The sequence below is a fragment of the Polypterus senegalus genome, chromosome 7, assembly GCF_016835505.1.
Source record: "Polypterus senegalus isolate Bchr_013 chromosome 7, ASM1683550v1, whole genome shotgun sequence".
NCBI classification, from domain to species: domain Eukaryota; kingdom Metazoa; phylum Chordata; class Cladistia; order Polypteriformes; family Polypteridae; genus Polypterus; species Polypterus senegalus.
Window position 1 is genome coordinate 152,464,300 of NC_053160.1, and position 16,384 is coordinate 152,480,683.

The following is a 16,384-nucleotide window of genomic DNA, read 5'->3' on the forward strand; positions in this document are numbered from 1 at the left end:
GGAACCCTTGAACCCAACACCGTCGATAATGAAACCGAGTGAGCCAGTCAATGGAGGCAAATTGAGCATCTGAGCAAGGGGATGGTTGAAAGTACAAAAGTGCTTTTATTAAAACAGTCAACAAAAACAAAGTTCATAAATAGTGCAGTTCTTCAAATTCATTAAATAAATAATCCATAAAAAGAACGTGGATTAAAACCAATAAATAGAAAAACAATCCTTAAAACCGAGAGGTTAAAATCTTTTTAGGAAGCAGTCTTAAAACCCAACAAACAAATCTGGTGCTCTTCTGTTAGCGTCTCACCTGCTTATCCCGTATGGGCCAAGCAGCAGGCAAGACAGCTCTCTACAGCTGCCCTCCTCAAACACACGCAAGACTGGAGACCTCCCGATCCCTGGCTTCGGTTTGGCTCTCATCCCAGCCTCGAGACTTGGACTCCTTGGTCTCCAGGACGCTCACACCAAGGACTGCCACTCCAAGCCTCCCGACTTCCGCTGCCTTTCTGCGGCCTTCTGCGGCTCGTCGCTTTCACCTTGGTCACTCCCGCTACCTGCTCGCCAGCGGGAGCGACATCAACACAAACACGCTGGTGTCGGCCTAACACCCAGCTTCCATGCAGCTGTCCACGCGCTCATTCGCCGCACGTCCGCTCGCTCTGCGGCTCGCTCTCTCACCGACCTGCTTCCTCTCCTGCTCCCGGTAACCTCCGCCTCTCCTTTCCTTTCTCCGATCGCTTTCTCTCCACCGAACGTTTCTTTTCTCTCCCTAAAACCGACTCGCTTCTTTTAAAAGCGTGAGGGGCCATCACAGCTGCAGCATTAGCCACGGAGCAATCACGAATGTGGGCAGTTCCTCACCTGTGCACACGGTGAGAAACGCCCACATCGACGACTGCCCCGCTGCTCGCATAACAACGCCCCCTCACGAAGCCGCTCGGTGCGATGATTATTTATTTAAAATCAATGGCCTTTTCTCCACGAGCTGTGGACCCATAACACCACAGGGAGGAGTGGAGGATTATTGTGATTATTGATTGTGTTTATTATATGAGCATTGGACAATTGTGGTGAGTGTGGTGCTTTGTGCACTGTATTGAAGAAAATAACATTAAATTCTTCTTGGTGTTTTTTATAAGTGGGTCTTGGACAATTGTCTGGTGGGCTTCACGGGGCAACGGTGACCCCTAGCGTCCACACCTTGCATCAGGTTATGTTTATTTTTAAAACTTTAAATGTGCTCTCTGCACACACAATAGATATTTATATGTCTAGTGACTCTCAATCAACCGTCTTGTTCTCACTCAGTTTTACGGAAAATTCACTAATGGTTGTCTTCAGGCATATATTATACGTCTAGGTTCACCAAGACTACTTTTCGCAAGACAGGCCTGGAAAACACAAATGGCAATTGAATAAGTGAATATTTTGATGGGAATGACTAGCAGATATTTAGAATGAGTTCTACTTTCACTTCGGAAGAGATTTTTACTGTAGGCATCAATTTTTGCAGAAGGCATCAAGAATATATAGAGCATGAATGCATGGTGTTCAAGACCTTATTAGTGAAGGCAGGTGCAAGGAGCAGTGGCCAGAAGGTTTTTGGCACGTCATAGCGACACCACTTAGAAAAAGGGTCTTTAGATATGATGAAGAGATACCAGCAGGCTGCTAGTTAGCAGCATCATAACAGCAGTGATTGAAGCCAGTGTATGGGTAGAAGTTGGTGAGGCCATGGATGGATGACATTTGGATGGCCTCAAAGGGGTTCTGGCAAACCATTTAGCGATTTAAGAAAGGAAGATGGGCCATTACCCAGGCTGTTCTTGGTAAAGATAGGGAGTTATTGGTTTCAGCTGATAATGGTGTCAAGGGGCAGTGCCAGAAGCATTGGTTTGTATTGACTTCATCTCTGTGAGTGAGGTTGTTGCAGTTATTAAAAGATTCTATAGAGTTAATTTCTGGGGACACCATGCTGGTGCTTGCTCGACACTCAACCTTTAACTAGACCCCCTAGTAGATTGTGAGCAACAGGATGGACTATCGGTGAGACACACAACCACAAGGTTCGATATTTCAAAAAGTGTAAATTTATTACAGGAAATTGTCCCAAGTGCCATCATAATGTTCTTTAATAAATAAATCTTTAAAAATAGTGCATTCCATCAATCAATAAATAGTTCAATAAATAAATAAAATCTAGTAAAAAGAACAGAAGGAATAGCAGTCCCATTCACAGAGTAGTAGTCCACAAGCATTTCCTTAGCGCGCTCCATCTGCTAACTGAGCTCTATTAAATACCTAATCCTTTTACTAATGAGGCCTTTTAGCACCTTTGTACTCACTCTGTCATCTTTGCCCTTGCACTCATGCTTGCATGCAACTGTCAACAGCCCCTCTGACAAGAACCTTGTTCATCCTACTTCCTGTCAGCAGGAATGTCCTTTCTTCTACCACATCATGTCAGTACCCGCAGAATGAGCCCAACTTCAAAATATCTTCTCTATCCCCAGCTGCAGCAGCAGTGCTGGACTCTCCTCTTCACACAGGAGACCTCTGCACCTCTAATGCAGTCCATTTCCATTCTGTGTGTCCCTTTCTCTTGTTTCACAGTCTGGCTAGATTTCAGATTTACTTCTCGATCATGATCAGATGCCCCTACTCTGCCTTTGTTCAGCCTTTTATAATTGGTAGACTAGGTGCTGCCCTATCTGACCCATGGAGCTGCCAATGAGGGATGGTGATATAAATCAGTAATCCGTACGTGCTTAATGAATTATCCCATTCACCAATTAGCCACACCAATTATGCACATCATAGCCACTCCACCTTCCTACACACCTATACTACCAAGGCAGAGTGGCACTGTTTTCACACAAAAACAAAATTAAACTGCTACTTCTATGTTCTGACATGTGCCCTAGGCATATGGTGCCACAGTTAGATGTGTTTTCACAGGAAAATACTGAACTCGCTGGATATTGGGTGGGTGTTTTGCTAACATGCTTTTTTAGTGTTATATGGAATTAAGGGATAGTGCCTTGGAATTGGCAGAATCTGTGCCAGGGTACTGAAAGCAGAAACTCTATAATTTAATCTCCAATCCAGGAGTAACAATGCCATGGAAGAGTGGAATTGCCCTTTGCTTTTGCATTTATATTTGTGAGGTCATGGGAATTTGACAATTTTGATTTGCGGACTTGGAAACTGCAGTCTTGTGTAAAGTTACCAGCTAATTCAAGTAAGTTCAGTGTGTGCAAGGATGTATCTTGTTCCCACTACTTGCTGCAAATTAAATTAACAGTATATTCAGGAGCAGATAAAGTTTGGAGAGTACTTACATAAGGATTTCATATCTGCTGTTTCCAGAAGATTTCTTCTTAGCTGTTTCAGAATTTAAACTCTGGTACATTCTGTTAAATTCCCTGTTGAGTGCAACTCAGTTGAGGTGATGTTGCACATCTTAGAATGTGATGTCATGGCCTTCTCTGTGAAAAGTATGGCTTGTTTTTTTCTGTTTATGGGTTCGCAGCTGCCCCAAGTGATCATGAGACTAACCAATTAATCAGTGCAGTGGCAGTAGTATTGTGGATGTTCTACCAGACTGTCACGGTTAAGTTTGAGTGAAGTCCTTTGCTGAAACTTTTATTTACCTTTTAGTCTAGATCCCTTTTTACACCTATGGTCTCCAGGTCTGGGTAGAGACCAACAGAATGAGACTGTGAACACAGGAGGTCCAAATGAATTTCCTGTGTAGGGTTGCTTGACTTACAGTCCAAAACAATTTGCAGTAGAAGAGGACATCAGAATTTCACCGCTTTTTCTCTAAATTGAGATGTATGTGTAGTTTTGGGATACAGTTAGAATGCCCTCTTGGTAAAGGCAGGAGAATCAAGGTTAGATCCAGGACATAATGAAGAGGTTAAATCTATTGGTTTAATTTGGGAGCATGTGGCATTTCTACAGGCAGTATTGGAAAAAGTCACTGAAGCTGTAGTAGCTCAGAAAGGCCATCTAAGCATGTTGACATTGTGATTTCAATCAGGATAAGTGAAATGAAAATGATGATTAAATTTAAAATCAAGACTTAAGTTTAAGAGGTTTTTGAGGCTTTCTGAGTAATGAATAGTTGTGCGTCAGCTTTTGGCTGAAGGCTACAGGTTTTTTTTTTGTTTTTTTTTAATAGACATATATTGTATAGTTTGAAAGTACTTAAGTTTGTGAACCCTTTGATATTACCTGAATTTCTGTATTCATTGCTTAAAAGTGATTGTCAGCTGTGTTACAATTATATATAAATACAGTATGCTTACACTAATAAAACAAAAAATTGAAATTCTATTTGTCAGTAGTGAACACGCTGTTTAAACGTTCACAATCTAGCCTATAAAAAGGTATGTGAACTCTTGTATTCACAAACTGATAGAATGTCCATTAGCAGCAATAACTTCCACCGAATGGTTCCAGTTCAGACTCATTCTGTTGTTAGAAGGAGATTTAAACAGTTTCTTTTGCAAAACGTCATGAATAAAGCATGGCTTACAGTATTGTCCTAGAATATTACAGCATCAAAGTTTTATCTCCATTCTGCATAGAATCATTAGATTAATTTTTTTTCCTCTTGCATCAGTACAAACCACATGGGGTTGTAAGGAATAAAAATAAGTATTAGTTTTGGGTGGAGTATTCCTTTAAGGCATGCTGAAGCAGTAATACTATTTGGTATAGCAGTGTTCTCACTCCCCAAACAATTTGGGTACAGTATTTGTTTTTGGAAACAATCTGAACTTCTTAAATCGATGGCAATCTTTAATTTTTTTTCCCTAAAATATGCCAGTTCTTGGTGACTGTGTAGAACACAGGCCAGGCCACATCTTTGTCATATTATACAGCCTGCAATTTAAGATTACATATTCAGTATAACATAATCACTTTGAAGGGTTACCAAACCTACCCGTGATCCTGTTAAGAATTAAGCAGGTTAGGGAATGACTAACTAATGTAGGAACATATCAAATAATTTTTCCTACTAATTCAAAATTATCTAATAATTATAGCGAGAATGCAAAAGCAACAGGTAAACATTTATTAAGTATTATCAAATATAAAACTGACCAATTTCACACTAAAGCATCTTTAAATGTTATTTCGGGAACAGAGTAGTTCTAACTGATAATATTTTAAACGCAAGGTCTGATATTTTTTTAAATACTTCTTTAATACACTTGTCTCAAAGACATAGTTCAGTATGGGCACTGAACTCTACCAAGGGTGTATCTTGTTTCCACTTATGTTGACAAATTAAATGAGCAGGATATACAGGATCAATGAAAGATACAAGATTGAGTTGAATGAAGCTTTTAACTTCTTCCATATAATGGCCAATAAAACCAACTAGTAAAATTTTTAACCATAAACTAATCCTGCAAATGTAGGTGAAGATGCAGTACATACTCTGATGCCACTGCATGTAGTCCCCAGGTTACGAACATCCAACCTATGACATATGAACAGGGCCGCAGCTGCAATGCATGCGCCTCAGTAACTGCTGCACCGTCATCTTCGGCCTGGGGAATCTGCAAGCGATGGCTGGATGAAGCCCTTATTTGTGGGGGTGATTTCGCTGCTCATGCAGTGTAGTGTCCCTCGGGCGGCTCCCGGCAACAAGCGATTTCACTGCCTGCCCACCACACACGGCTACCTCGTTCAATGTCGGTGGGTGGCTGGTGATGCTGCAAGCGGTGACCCGGTTGAGGCTGAACGGAAGCCATTGATGGTGAATGGGGCAGTGGGGGGGATCGGGATGTAGCATTGTAGTGTGCCTCGGAAGACTGCCTGGTGAATGGGGCGGTGGTGGGCGATTCACTACATGCCTTTCGCCGCACTGTGTTCGTTCTCAGTGGCTGAACGTTTCAGGCAGCAACCTGTAGTGGAGGTGACTGTGAGGTGGGCTGGTGATGAACCGCCCCTCGCCGCCCCCATTCATTCTCGATAGCAAGCCTGCTTGTACTGTTATGCACATAGCAGGAAGTTGTCTCTTGTCAATACATCAGACGTGTTGATGACGGGTGCCTTCCTGCTGTGATAGCGTGTACAGTGCTGTGCAGAAGAGCTCATCTTAACCTTTTGTCTTCACCCTTCAAGAATGTCTCTGAAACACAAATCTGATGCAAATGCTGGTGATACAGTAAAGAAGAGAAAAGCCATCACCATTGAAAATAAGTAGAAATAATAAAAAGGTCAGAGAGAAGTGAAACTCCATCATTCATTGGCAGAGCACTGGATTACAGTCGGTTAACAATAGCATTTATTAAAATGTACCTTTTCCGACTTACATACAAATTCAACTTAAGTACAAACCTACAGTCCCTATCTCATATGTAACCTGGGGACTGCCTGTATATTAGACCTTAAAAACCAGTTAAGTGTAGTTCTATTATTAACTTAAAGTTCTCTTCTGGTTGTTTTTCCTCACTTATAGTTTAAATTAAACAACATTTTATAAGAATTAGCTGTTATAGTTAAATTATGCGTTGTGACTTTTAATATTGGCAGAGATGTGAAAATTGATAGCCCCAGCAAATGTTTGCATCTGTTGTATGTCTCCAAATTATGATAAACCTACACACGCTCATAATACTATAGACTAAAGTTACTTATCACTCTTGGTGTTAAAAGATCAATTAATGTTGATAAATGTGCAGTGTAAAGTCTCAAATGTGTAGCGTGCAAAACTAGCAGTACTTCTAGATTTAAGATTTTGAGATCCTTGTACTTAAACTGTGATGATACTACTACTAATAATAATAAATCATCCCCCAAATGTTGAACTGCTTTACCAAAAAATTGCTTATACCCTGTTTCATCTTGCAAACCACAATGACGCCGAATTATGTGGATAAATGTAACTACTGTAAGTGACAAGGCTTTCAGCTATAGATAGTAGTATTTTATTTGTCCCCAGGGGTAAATTAAGGATGACCTGGAAACATTGAAATGGTCTGCATTCCAATATTAGAGAAATGTATTTAAATCAAGACAGAATATTCATTACAACAAATAGTGTTCACCTGTTGGAACTGCTGCTGACACTGTTCATGTTGCTTTTTAATAATTGTAGCCATTCTCTTCACTGGCGGTTTACTAATTTTTTCCCCCCATTTTCTTCATCTTCATTATTTGTGTTAACACTTGTGTTATTTGAAAACTGACTTAGTATTAAAAAAGGATATTTGTATGTATCTACTTACAAGTACAATTGATTTATTAGCATTCAGAACTGTGTTTTTGCTGAAAGAAGTTTTGTATTATATTTTAATTTAATTTTACTCTTAGTGTATAGTGTGCTGGTCTTATAAATAATAGTGCTATTTATAAAGGAAAAATAAATTCAGGGTCAATAGTAGCTGAACTTTGAATATGCTGATTTTTTGTTAATTCATTCCCAGTTATTATAGCAGGCCTTTGTCAATCAATCAGTCCAACAGCTTGGCATTATAGTGCTTTAATGCATCCAGATTGCCTAGTGTATGTGCACCTGAGTGTGACCTTTGATGGCTTAACATCCTGTCCACTGCTGCGTCCTTAGTAGCCTTTACAGACCTCTTAGGAAGATCTGTATTTATACATCAGTGATTTTTACAGATTGCATAGGTTATATGGAGTGACGAAACAATAGTAGAGGCTTGACTTTAATGCTGTTAGGGATGATGATTTGTTAAGTCCTATGGGATGTGTGTGGAAGATTTAAAAAATTCTTGGAAGTGAATTTAAAATTGGTATCTATCGTATAATAATTTTGAGAACATTTTCTGCAATTTTGTTTTTCTCTTTCTCTGCAGTAAAAGGTGCAAAAATCAACGAATATCTCCTTGAGAAATCGCGTGTTGTACATCAAGATGAAGGAGAAAGGAATTTTCACATTTTCTATTACATGCTGGGTGGCATATCAGCAGCCGAAAAGGAGATATATGGTCTTCTCAATCCTGTTTTATATAGGTGACTATTGCGTCTTTTATCCTCTTCTGTCGTCATTTGTACATTTTGATATGTTTGTTTTTTCATACTGCATTTTTCCAAGACTTTATTTTGTCATCTGTGATTTAGTAGCTTATTTATTTTAGTTTAGGTACAATTTCATTTACTGTATGCATGCTAGCACAACTTAAACCTTTCTGCATGCTGATTACAGTGATATACATGTCATTTTTATTCAAGTCATATTTAGTAAGGCCTATATGTTTGTCTACAGTCTCTCTCTGCCTTTGTTTTCAGTTAAACCATTTTCTTAAACACTATGCAAATTAAAGTGAAGTCTGTAATCTGTTTAATAGTATTACTGGAAATCCAAGGAATCAGAATGAAATCTGGATTTGTTTGGGTTTTAAGTTGCTAAAGAGACAGTAAAACATATTTAAATGTTTTAATGTGTTTGCAAACAACCTGACTGGGAGAAAAAAACAAAGCAGTGGACTATACACTGCTAGATCCAAAGCAACCTTTTTGTTTTCTGCCTTGTCATACACTACATAGTTAAGTTCTATTTATTCCTTTTTAAACTGTACAGTTCATTATTCCAAAAATACTTAAATGCAAAAAAAATTAATACCTAGACCACTTAAAATAGACTTAATACTGTTGTACAAAATTCAGTTTTGTAAAATTTGGAGTTGGGTGGTTATAAAGCTACCATTTGCACAATGTTTGCATCTCTGTTATAAATGGGGAAAAATAAACATTGTATTGCAAACTTTAATTTGAAAAAACAAAACGATAAACATTTTTCCATTCATATGTATAGTTAACAGATAAAATATATACCCACTGCAAAAAATATCTGGGGTCAGTGTAAAAGGAGTTAAACATTGCTCCACCTTGGTGTGTGTCCTGGCAAATAATTTAACCTCTAGTCATTTTATGTCTCTGTGTAAAGTAAAAATATGAATTCCTTGCTAACTGGTATAACCTGTGACTAATAAACTGACTGATAGTTTTTATTTGTTACATTGTAGGAAATGGAAGATTTCTTTTGGGCAGTGGTGGCAGGGATATAGTGTCTGCTTATTAAATTACTCTGGTTCATTTTTGATGAGTCTTTAGCAATTAAACCTGAATCATGGTATCTGAGCCACACTAGGTTTAAGAAATAAAATATTGAAATAAATTCACAAACCGAAAAAATGATGCAGGTAAGATTGTCAATATCTAAACATGAAAGACAGATAATAAAAGAAGACATACCACAATACAGCACTGAACCAGCTCATTAGAAAAAAAATTTGTTTGAAATGTATTTTTTAAGGTTTTTCCATAACTCATGAGTTTACAGTTAATTGGTTAATTTTACATGTCTGCATTCTTTGCATCCACATTTGTAGCAATAGTAGTGTGAGTGAGAAGAAGTAATTAACATTACACCAAGAAAGGGAACCTCTTGGTTTTTACTTAAGCAGTTTGAATTTAGAAAGTCTCTAAAAGCTATAATTTCCCCACAGTCTCTTATTACTGAGTTAAACTTCAGAAATAATTATACAGTTGGGCTTTGGCAGGCTGTTTACTTACTTAATTACTATTAGATGTTCTAATTTCCCTATTTTAGATAAAGCAGTTAACAGGTTTTTAGTGCTGTGTCTGATATGTTCTAGGCCAGTGCTATCTTTGGTGAGGTTTCACTAATGTTCTGGCTCAGTGGATTGCATATTTTGTGTTGTATTGACCTGTGACTGTATATACATGTCTATGTTGTGGTTACTGTGTATTAATTTGTTTCCCTTGTTCACTGATGCTTCTTACAAAAAAACATGTCTCATCCTGTGATTCATTCTATAAAGTACTATGCAGTACAGCTACCTTCCATCTTTTAAATGTCTGGTGTTAACATCCCCTACGTGAAGCAAAACTTTGGTTTTCCCTATTACAATGCTATATGCTGATGGCAAAGACCATTGTCATGACAAAGCTTAAGGGAAAGTGGGGAGTGCACACCCACACATCTCCATACATGACCATATGAATTTGCACTAGCATTAAAGAAATAGCACACCACCTGCTAAATGTACAATTGTTTACTTCTTGGGTCTGCAGACGTCTAACCCTTAGGTTTGTCTATTCCACAAAGTCTTCTCAAAATTAATTTTTAGTTACTCTCCCTATGTACACCAATGTAGGAGGGAGTGTTCCTTAAATCCTAGAGAAGCTAGGGAGATGTTACTTAACCTTGAGTAACACTTCTCTTATAAAATAGAGCAGCTGTATTGGCAGATTTTTATCTGTACATAGCTTCTATTTACCAAGATGTAAATGGCACATAGAGTGAGCCTTTACCTGTTTGTTTTTCCATTATTCTTATGAGAGAGAGAGAGAGAACTATTAAAGCATTGTATGGGCTAATACCTATATGTATGGAGGATGTCTGCCTTGTTTGAGGAGTGTATATTTGAAAGTTAAAGTTTTCTTCAAAATATAAGAATGCTTACACATTTTACAAAACTTTTAATAAATTACCATTTAGTCCATCAAGTGCATCTGTTTAATGACTCTAAATTATTTGAATATCTCATTTTAGTGAAGATCTGGATTAGGACCCAGCATATCCTTCTCTGTTTAGTTAAATCTCTAAAGCAATTTAATTCCCTTAAACTGATAGATTAGACCATTTCTTTTTGTTGTACAAGTAAGTGTATCCATTATGTCTTTTTTTCCTACTGTACACAGTGCTGGTAAATGTGGGGTTTAAAAAAAATATATATATAACAAAAAGAGTACCCACTTATTTTATAAGTTGTATGTCCTCCCTTAAAATGTTTTCTCTACGGTGGCCGTAACTGTTTATTATTCAAGACTAATGCATCTCTAAGAGTTCAGTTGCTCCTGTAGCTGAATTTCTTAAATGGACCATGTTTCTCTCTCCTTGTGTGTACAAACATTTGGACACATTACCTTCCTTGCTGCATAAGTGCATCATTCTGGTTAACTGCAGTCTGTTGTCTAAAAATACTCCAGAAGTTATTACCTCTTTCGATTGTCTTGTATGGTACATTTTGATTGCAATGAAACTCCAGTGCATGTTGTGACACCTAAAATATATGAATTAATCATTATTTTGTTTTTGAGGTAGCTCAGAGTAAAGTTCACTAGGCATCATGGATCTCCTGTAGATATTTTGTATTCTATTTATAAGACAAAGAGTAGCAACTTTTAGAGTAAAGTTCTCATAATACCATCCTTTATGGAATTTAGTCTGTTCTCAGTATTATTGTACCCCATTATCCCTTTGGAATAAATTTGTTAATCAAAATATAACTTGTTTGTAAACAAGAGAGTTTGGTACTGTAGTTATTAAATATATACAGGGTGAAACTGACACTGGAAATTTCCTTACATTGTGATGCCCATGCCCTCTGTATTATCTGCCACTATCTGCGTTTCTCCAGGTTGGCACCTAGAGCCCTCAAATTTCCTTCCTTACCCTGAGAGGTGACCATCACCCCTATCTACCCCAATGTCTGATTCTATCCTTATCTGCCTTTTTTTTTTTTTTTTGGACCAGTCACTGCAGATTTTCAGTCAGTTGGTATTTTGCTTTTAGATTTTCAGTGTGCTTCTCTTAATCACACAACTAATTACTTAGACAACACCATGTTTATAATTTTGTGTTTTTCTCCAGGGACATTTTAGACATTTGCATGATAGTTCTCATGCTGGGCCTTTGACAACAAATTCCTCTTTTCCACCACATCTTGCACCCTTACACTACTTCTCTTTAGAGCTATAGAAGTTGGAATGAGGGTCAGATCCCAGAATGCCTTTCAGGCACCACTCTCCCATCTTTCCACTGCCTTTCCATTCATCTTGTCACCTAAGTAGCAGAGGTTGTTTTGTCAGATTCTGCAAAATGTTTCTGATTGCAAATTTATACGTTTTATGTCAGTGCATTCTTGTTGATTGGAAACAATTCCTTTCTTCCTTACATCTTCTATAAACCCCTATCCGGTAAAAGTAGTCTTTCTAAATTCCTTTACAGTATATGTGACATGCTCACGTATAAACTATTGTCTGTCTTCTTGCTGCTTTGGACTACAAAAATATTTTCAGTTTATCTTTAGCCATTTTGCTTTTATGCAAGCCTTCTATATTACATGTACAGTGATCCATCCTCGATCGTGGGGGTTGAGTTACAGAACCCCCTGCGAAAGGTGAAAATACGCGAAGTAAAAACCATACGTTTATATTGTTGTTTTTATATTGTCACACTTGGGTCACAGATTTGAACAGAAACACAGTAGATTGTAGAGACAGTGACTTTAAAACACTGCAAACAAACATTTGTCTCTTTTTCAAAAGTTTAAACTGTGCTCCATGACAAGACAGATGACAGTTCCGTCTCACAATTAAAAGAATGCAAACCTATCTTCCTCTTCAAAGGAGTGCGCATCAGGAGCAGAGAATGTCAAGAGAGAGAGAAAAGCAAACAATCAAAAATCAATATGTGCTGTTCGGGCTTTTAAGTAAGCGAAGCACCGTGCGGGAAGCATATCGTATATCATTGACGAGTTTTAATACGTAATATGTGCTCTGATTGGGTAGCTTCTCGGCCATCCGCCAGTAGCATCCCTTGTTTGAAATCAACTGGGCAAACCAACTGAGGAAGCATGTACCATAAATTAAAAGACCCATTGTCCGCAGAAATCCGCGAACCAGAGAAAAATTTGTGATATATATTTAGATATGCTTACATATAAAATCCGCGATTTAGTGAAGCCGCGAAAGTTGAAGCGCAATATAGTGAGGGATCACTGTAGTATTTTTGCAGTTTGGCTTCAGTTTTTGTATATAAGAACCCCCTGATCACCACATTAGTCACTTTTATGAATAGCAAAAAACTTGAAACAAATATCATAGGGCAGACCATCCACACCTCACCCACCATGTAACTAAAATTTTTGTACATCCCTTGCTCATCATTATCAATGGAGGGATTAACCATTTCTTCCATGTACTTCAGGGTTTTTTTTTTTTTTTTTTTGTTTGTTCCTAAATACCTGCTTGTTTTGTTTCTTGGAAATGACAATTTGGCCCCTGTAAATTTCTGTTTGGGTATGTATGTGTGAGTAGGCACCAGAACAAACTGCCTGAATTGGATTAAGTGGATTTGAGAATATTATGTTATAAAAGCACCTCTACTTTCCCTTGATTGCCTTTGTTACATCAGCATTTTATCACCACATCTACATGTGCCTTCATAATTATTAGGTACATACTTTTCTTGCTTTTTTCCCTTGATTAAAACAATATAAACTAATGGTGTATTCCTTACTCTTATCCAGACACACTCTTCCACGTTGCTTTGTTGTTTCTCTTCACTAGCAAAAGTACTTGGTTATGGTTCTTTATACTATTAAAATTGAACGCTTATTAACTTTTTCCCTTTTGTACTGATGAGGGTGTTACACACAGCCCTTTATTAACCTAGTCCCATATTTTCATACTCTCAACATTTCCTTTACCAAAGCTGAAGAGTCTGAATTTCTACAAAACAATTAGTGCTAGCTGCTAAATTTGCATTATAGTCATTTCCTCATGCATCTAAGACATCACTATAACAACTGTGTAACATAGTTCTTTTCCATTTTGTAATGTATACCATCAGGCTTTGTTCATCAGTCCTTTACTCGCAATCAACATTGATCTACAATATGTACATATGTACGATACATTCACCCTATTCATCTAAATGTATACTATATTTATTCTTTACTATATTTATTCTTTACTAGCCACTCATGCCTACTGCCAACTTGCCAAAATTGTCCACTGATGGAAAAAATCCACCTTGAAGTACTTTATTTTCTTTTTAGTCTTTTTTTTCCCTCTAATACTGGACACTTCTATCATCTCTTTTAGTTTATATAAGCTTTGTCATTCAACCCAATTTTTCTTTTGTACTTCTAGCATCTTATAGTTGTACTTTCTCTGTGCAACACACCTTATATTACTCACTACCTCTCCTATCTCTGTTATTAAACATCCTTCCCAATGCAAATCAAGTAAGCAGTCATACATTGCAACAAATTTGGTCTGACAGTCCTTTTTAGTTGTTCCCTCCACATGTTCTGTATCATTCAGTTGAGTACAGTTTTAGGCCTAATGTCCTTCCCCATACAATATAATATCTAAAAGTACAGTACATAACAACTTAATTTAAATAGAAGTTGTATCACAAGGAGGAGCCATCAGTTAGTTAGACATAAAGTTTGAGGTGCATACGTTATACATAACAGTTGTTAGATAACACGCAAAAGTTCCAGTTGAGAAAAGTATGGCTTCAAAGTCAATATATTATGAAATAAGAAATTAGTTATGCCTGAGAGATCTTTAGGTTTTTATTGATACAGTATATCTAAATTATGCACTACTTTCCTACTTATAGGTACATTAATAATCAGTATGGAACTGATGAGATGATCACACAGTGGAGTACAAAATACCTTGAGGTGTGCAATGCCATGGATATGGTTGGCTTCCATGAACAGGTAAGAACATATTTTCTCATATTCTTGCAAAATAAGAATGAAGGTGCATTTAAAGAACTGAAATGAACTCTATGGGCAATAGGCATCTGCTAAGAACGGAAATTTCGATACATCAGTATATAGGGGTAATATGAATAGGCTAAAATATGAAAAATGCATTGACTTATTTGATTAAAATAAGGTAATGATGTGGGAAAAAAACAACTTGAGAAGTGTTTAATTGTCTGTATTTGTTGGTAATATTATTGGGCTATTCTTGGGGGCCACTTTTTTTTTTTTCCTGATATGCGCTGCGAAGGAAGGAAATGAATCACACAGAGAACAATGGCTGCAATACATATGAAGGCTATGATCTGAAAGAAGGGGAATGATGAAAGTCCTTTTTAGTTCAAATAAGACATGCTTAGAAAGTTGCCTCCTTGGGTACATACAGAACTCTCTAATCTGTCAACTTTTTCTTATTCTTTGTGATACAGTATAAAATATACATATTCAAAGGGTGAGAGTTGTCTCCTATGGATTGCTGATCGTTATATACAGTACATATACTTCGAACAATGAGGTGGGGGACGATGGGCCATTGGTGGTGAAATAAATGCAGTATTTCCTTTAGAGGTCAGACTGCAATGCGCCATTATATTCCAGTTCACAAAGCAGTGAAATGCCAGTAAAGCATACTAGTCCAGTTCAAGCTCTTAGTACAACACAAGGTGGAAGTGACAAAATGCCTTGATAAGGTAAAACACTTGCTCAGCTCATTAAAGAAGTCCTTCAAGGACAGATCATACAGGAGGGTGGACACTGTAGTGCTTTTTAGTGGGCTGCTATCAATGTACCCCCTCTCCTGGAAAGATTTAATGTTGGTGTAGCGTGGCATGACATTCCAACAACCCCTCCGTGACTAATAGGTTGCTTAAAAGTAACAACAAAAATCATCAATACAGGATTTAAGTGATTCTGGTAATTTAAGCATTTTATTAAATTTATACACATATTATACACATAATGTAATCATAAATGAGTTTAACTTTCCAAACATTTACTGTAAAAGTGAAGCAGAGAGTGAAATGATGCACTTACCAAACAGCTGCATGTTTACATTGCACACTTAAAGCCCAAGAGAAGGGTTTTTCTGTATAGACCTTGTCATTTTCCTAGTAAAAAAAAAATAAAGAAGAAGAAACATAGGATGGTTGCATCTGAAATAATCTTTTAAAATAAAGAAATGTACATACAATATGCTAAAAGCAGAGTACTTTGAAATGATATCCACAATGAGGAACGGATTTTTTAAATAATGTGGTGTCAATTTAGAGATATACTGACATGTGCAAAATTGGTATATTCCTAAAAATCATACTAAAGACACAAAATTAAATACTATTTAAAAGATGACCGTATAAACAAAGAATAAATAAAGATGAATCCAGGTAATTTTCTACAAAGGATCAGAATGGCATCCACAAGGGGCAGAATTGGGCAGCCTTTTGAAAAATACAGTTCACTCTGAGAAGTGAAGCCAAATTTAATTATTCAAAATTAATAGCATGAATATGAAATGGACAGTGCTGACATACAGTAAATAAGCTATGGGAAGAGTTAAGTGGTTTATATTTACAAGATTTTGTCAGTCTTCAGATGATGTACATAAGCAGTTTAAAACAAAATATAAGAGCATGTTGTGCCCTTTTGGGCTCAGAGAACTGATCAATAAAGTTGTATCCAGCAGAATTCTTTTGGTAAACGGTCATTTATTTAGTCGAGGACTCCGGTGGGAAGTTAAAAGAAAAATGCATTTAAAATTGGAAATGAGGAATTCTTCTCACAAAGGGTAATGAGAATTTTATTTAACTAAA

At 37.1% G+C, this 16,384-nt stretch overlaps 1 protein-coding gene across 1 annotated transcript in view; it reads left to right on the plus strand.

Moving 5' to 3' along the window:
• The window catches only part of LOC120532918 (myosin-IIIb), a 173,347-nt gene that overhangs the window by 86,895 nt on the left and 70,068 nt on the right, over window positions 1-16,384 (plus strand). The window contains exons 6-7 of the mRNA XM_039759409.1: window positions 7,839-7,995; window positions 14,426-14,528. Of these exons, the coding sequence (XP_039615343.1) occupies window positions 7,839-7,995; window positions 14,426-14,528 (260 nt within the window). The remainder of the gene's footprint in view (window positions 1-7,838; window positions 7,996-14,425; window positions 14,529-16,384) is intronic.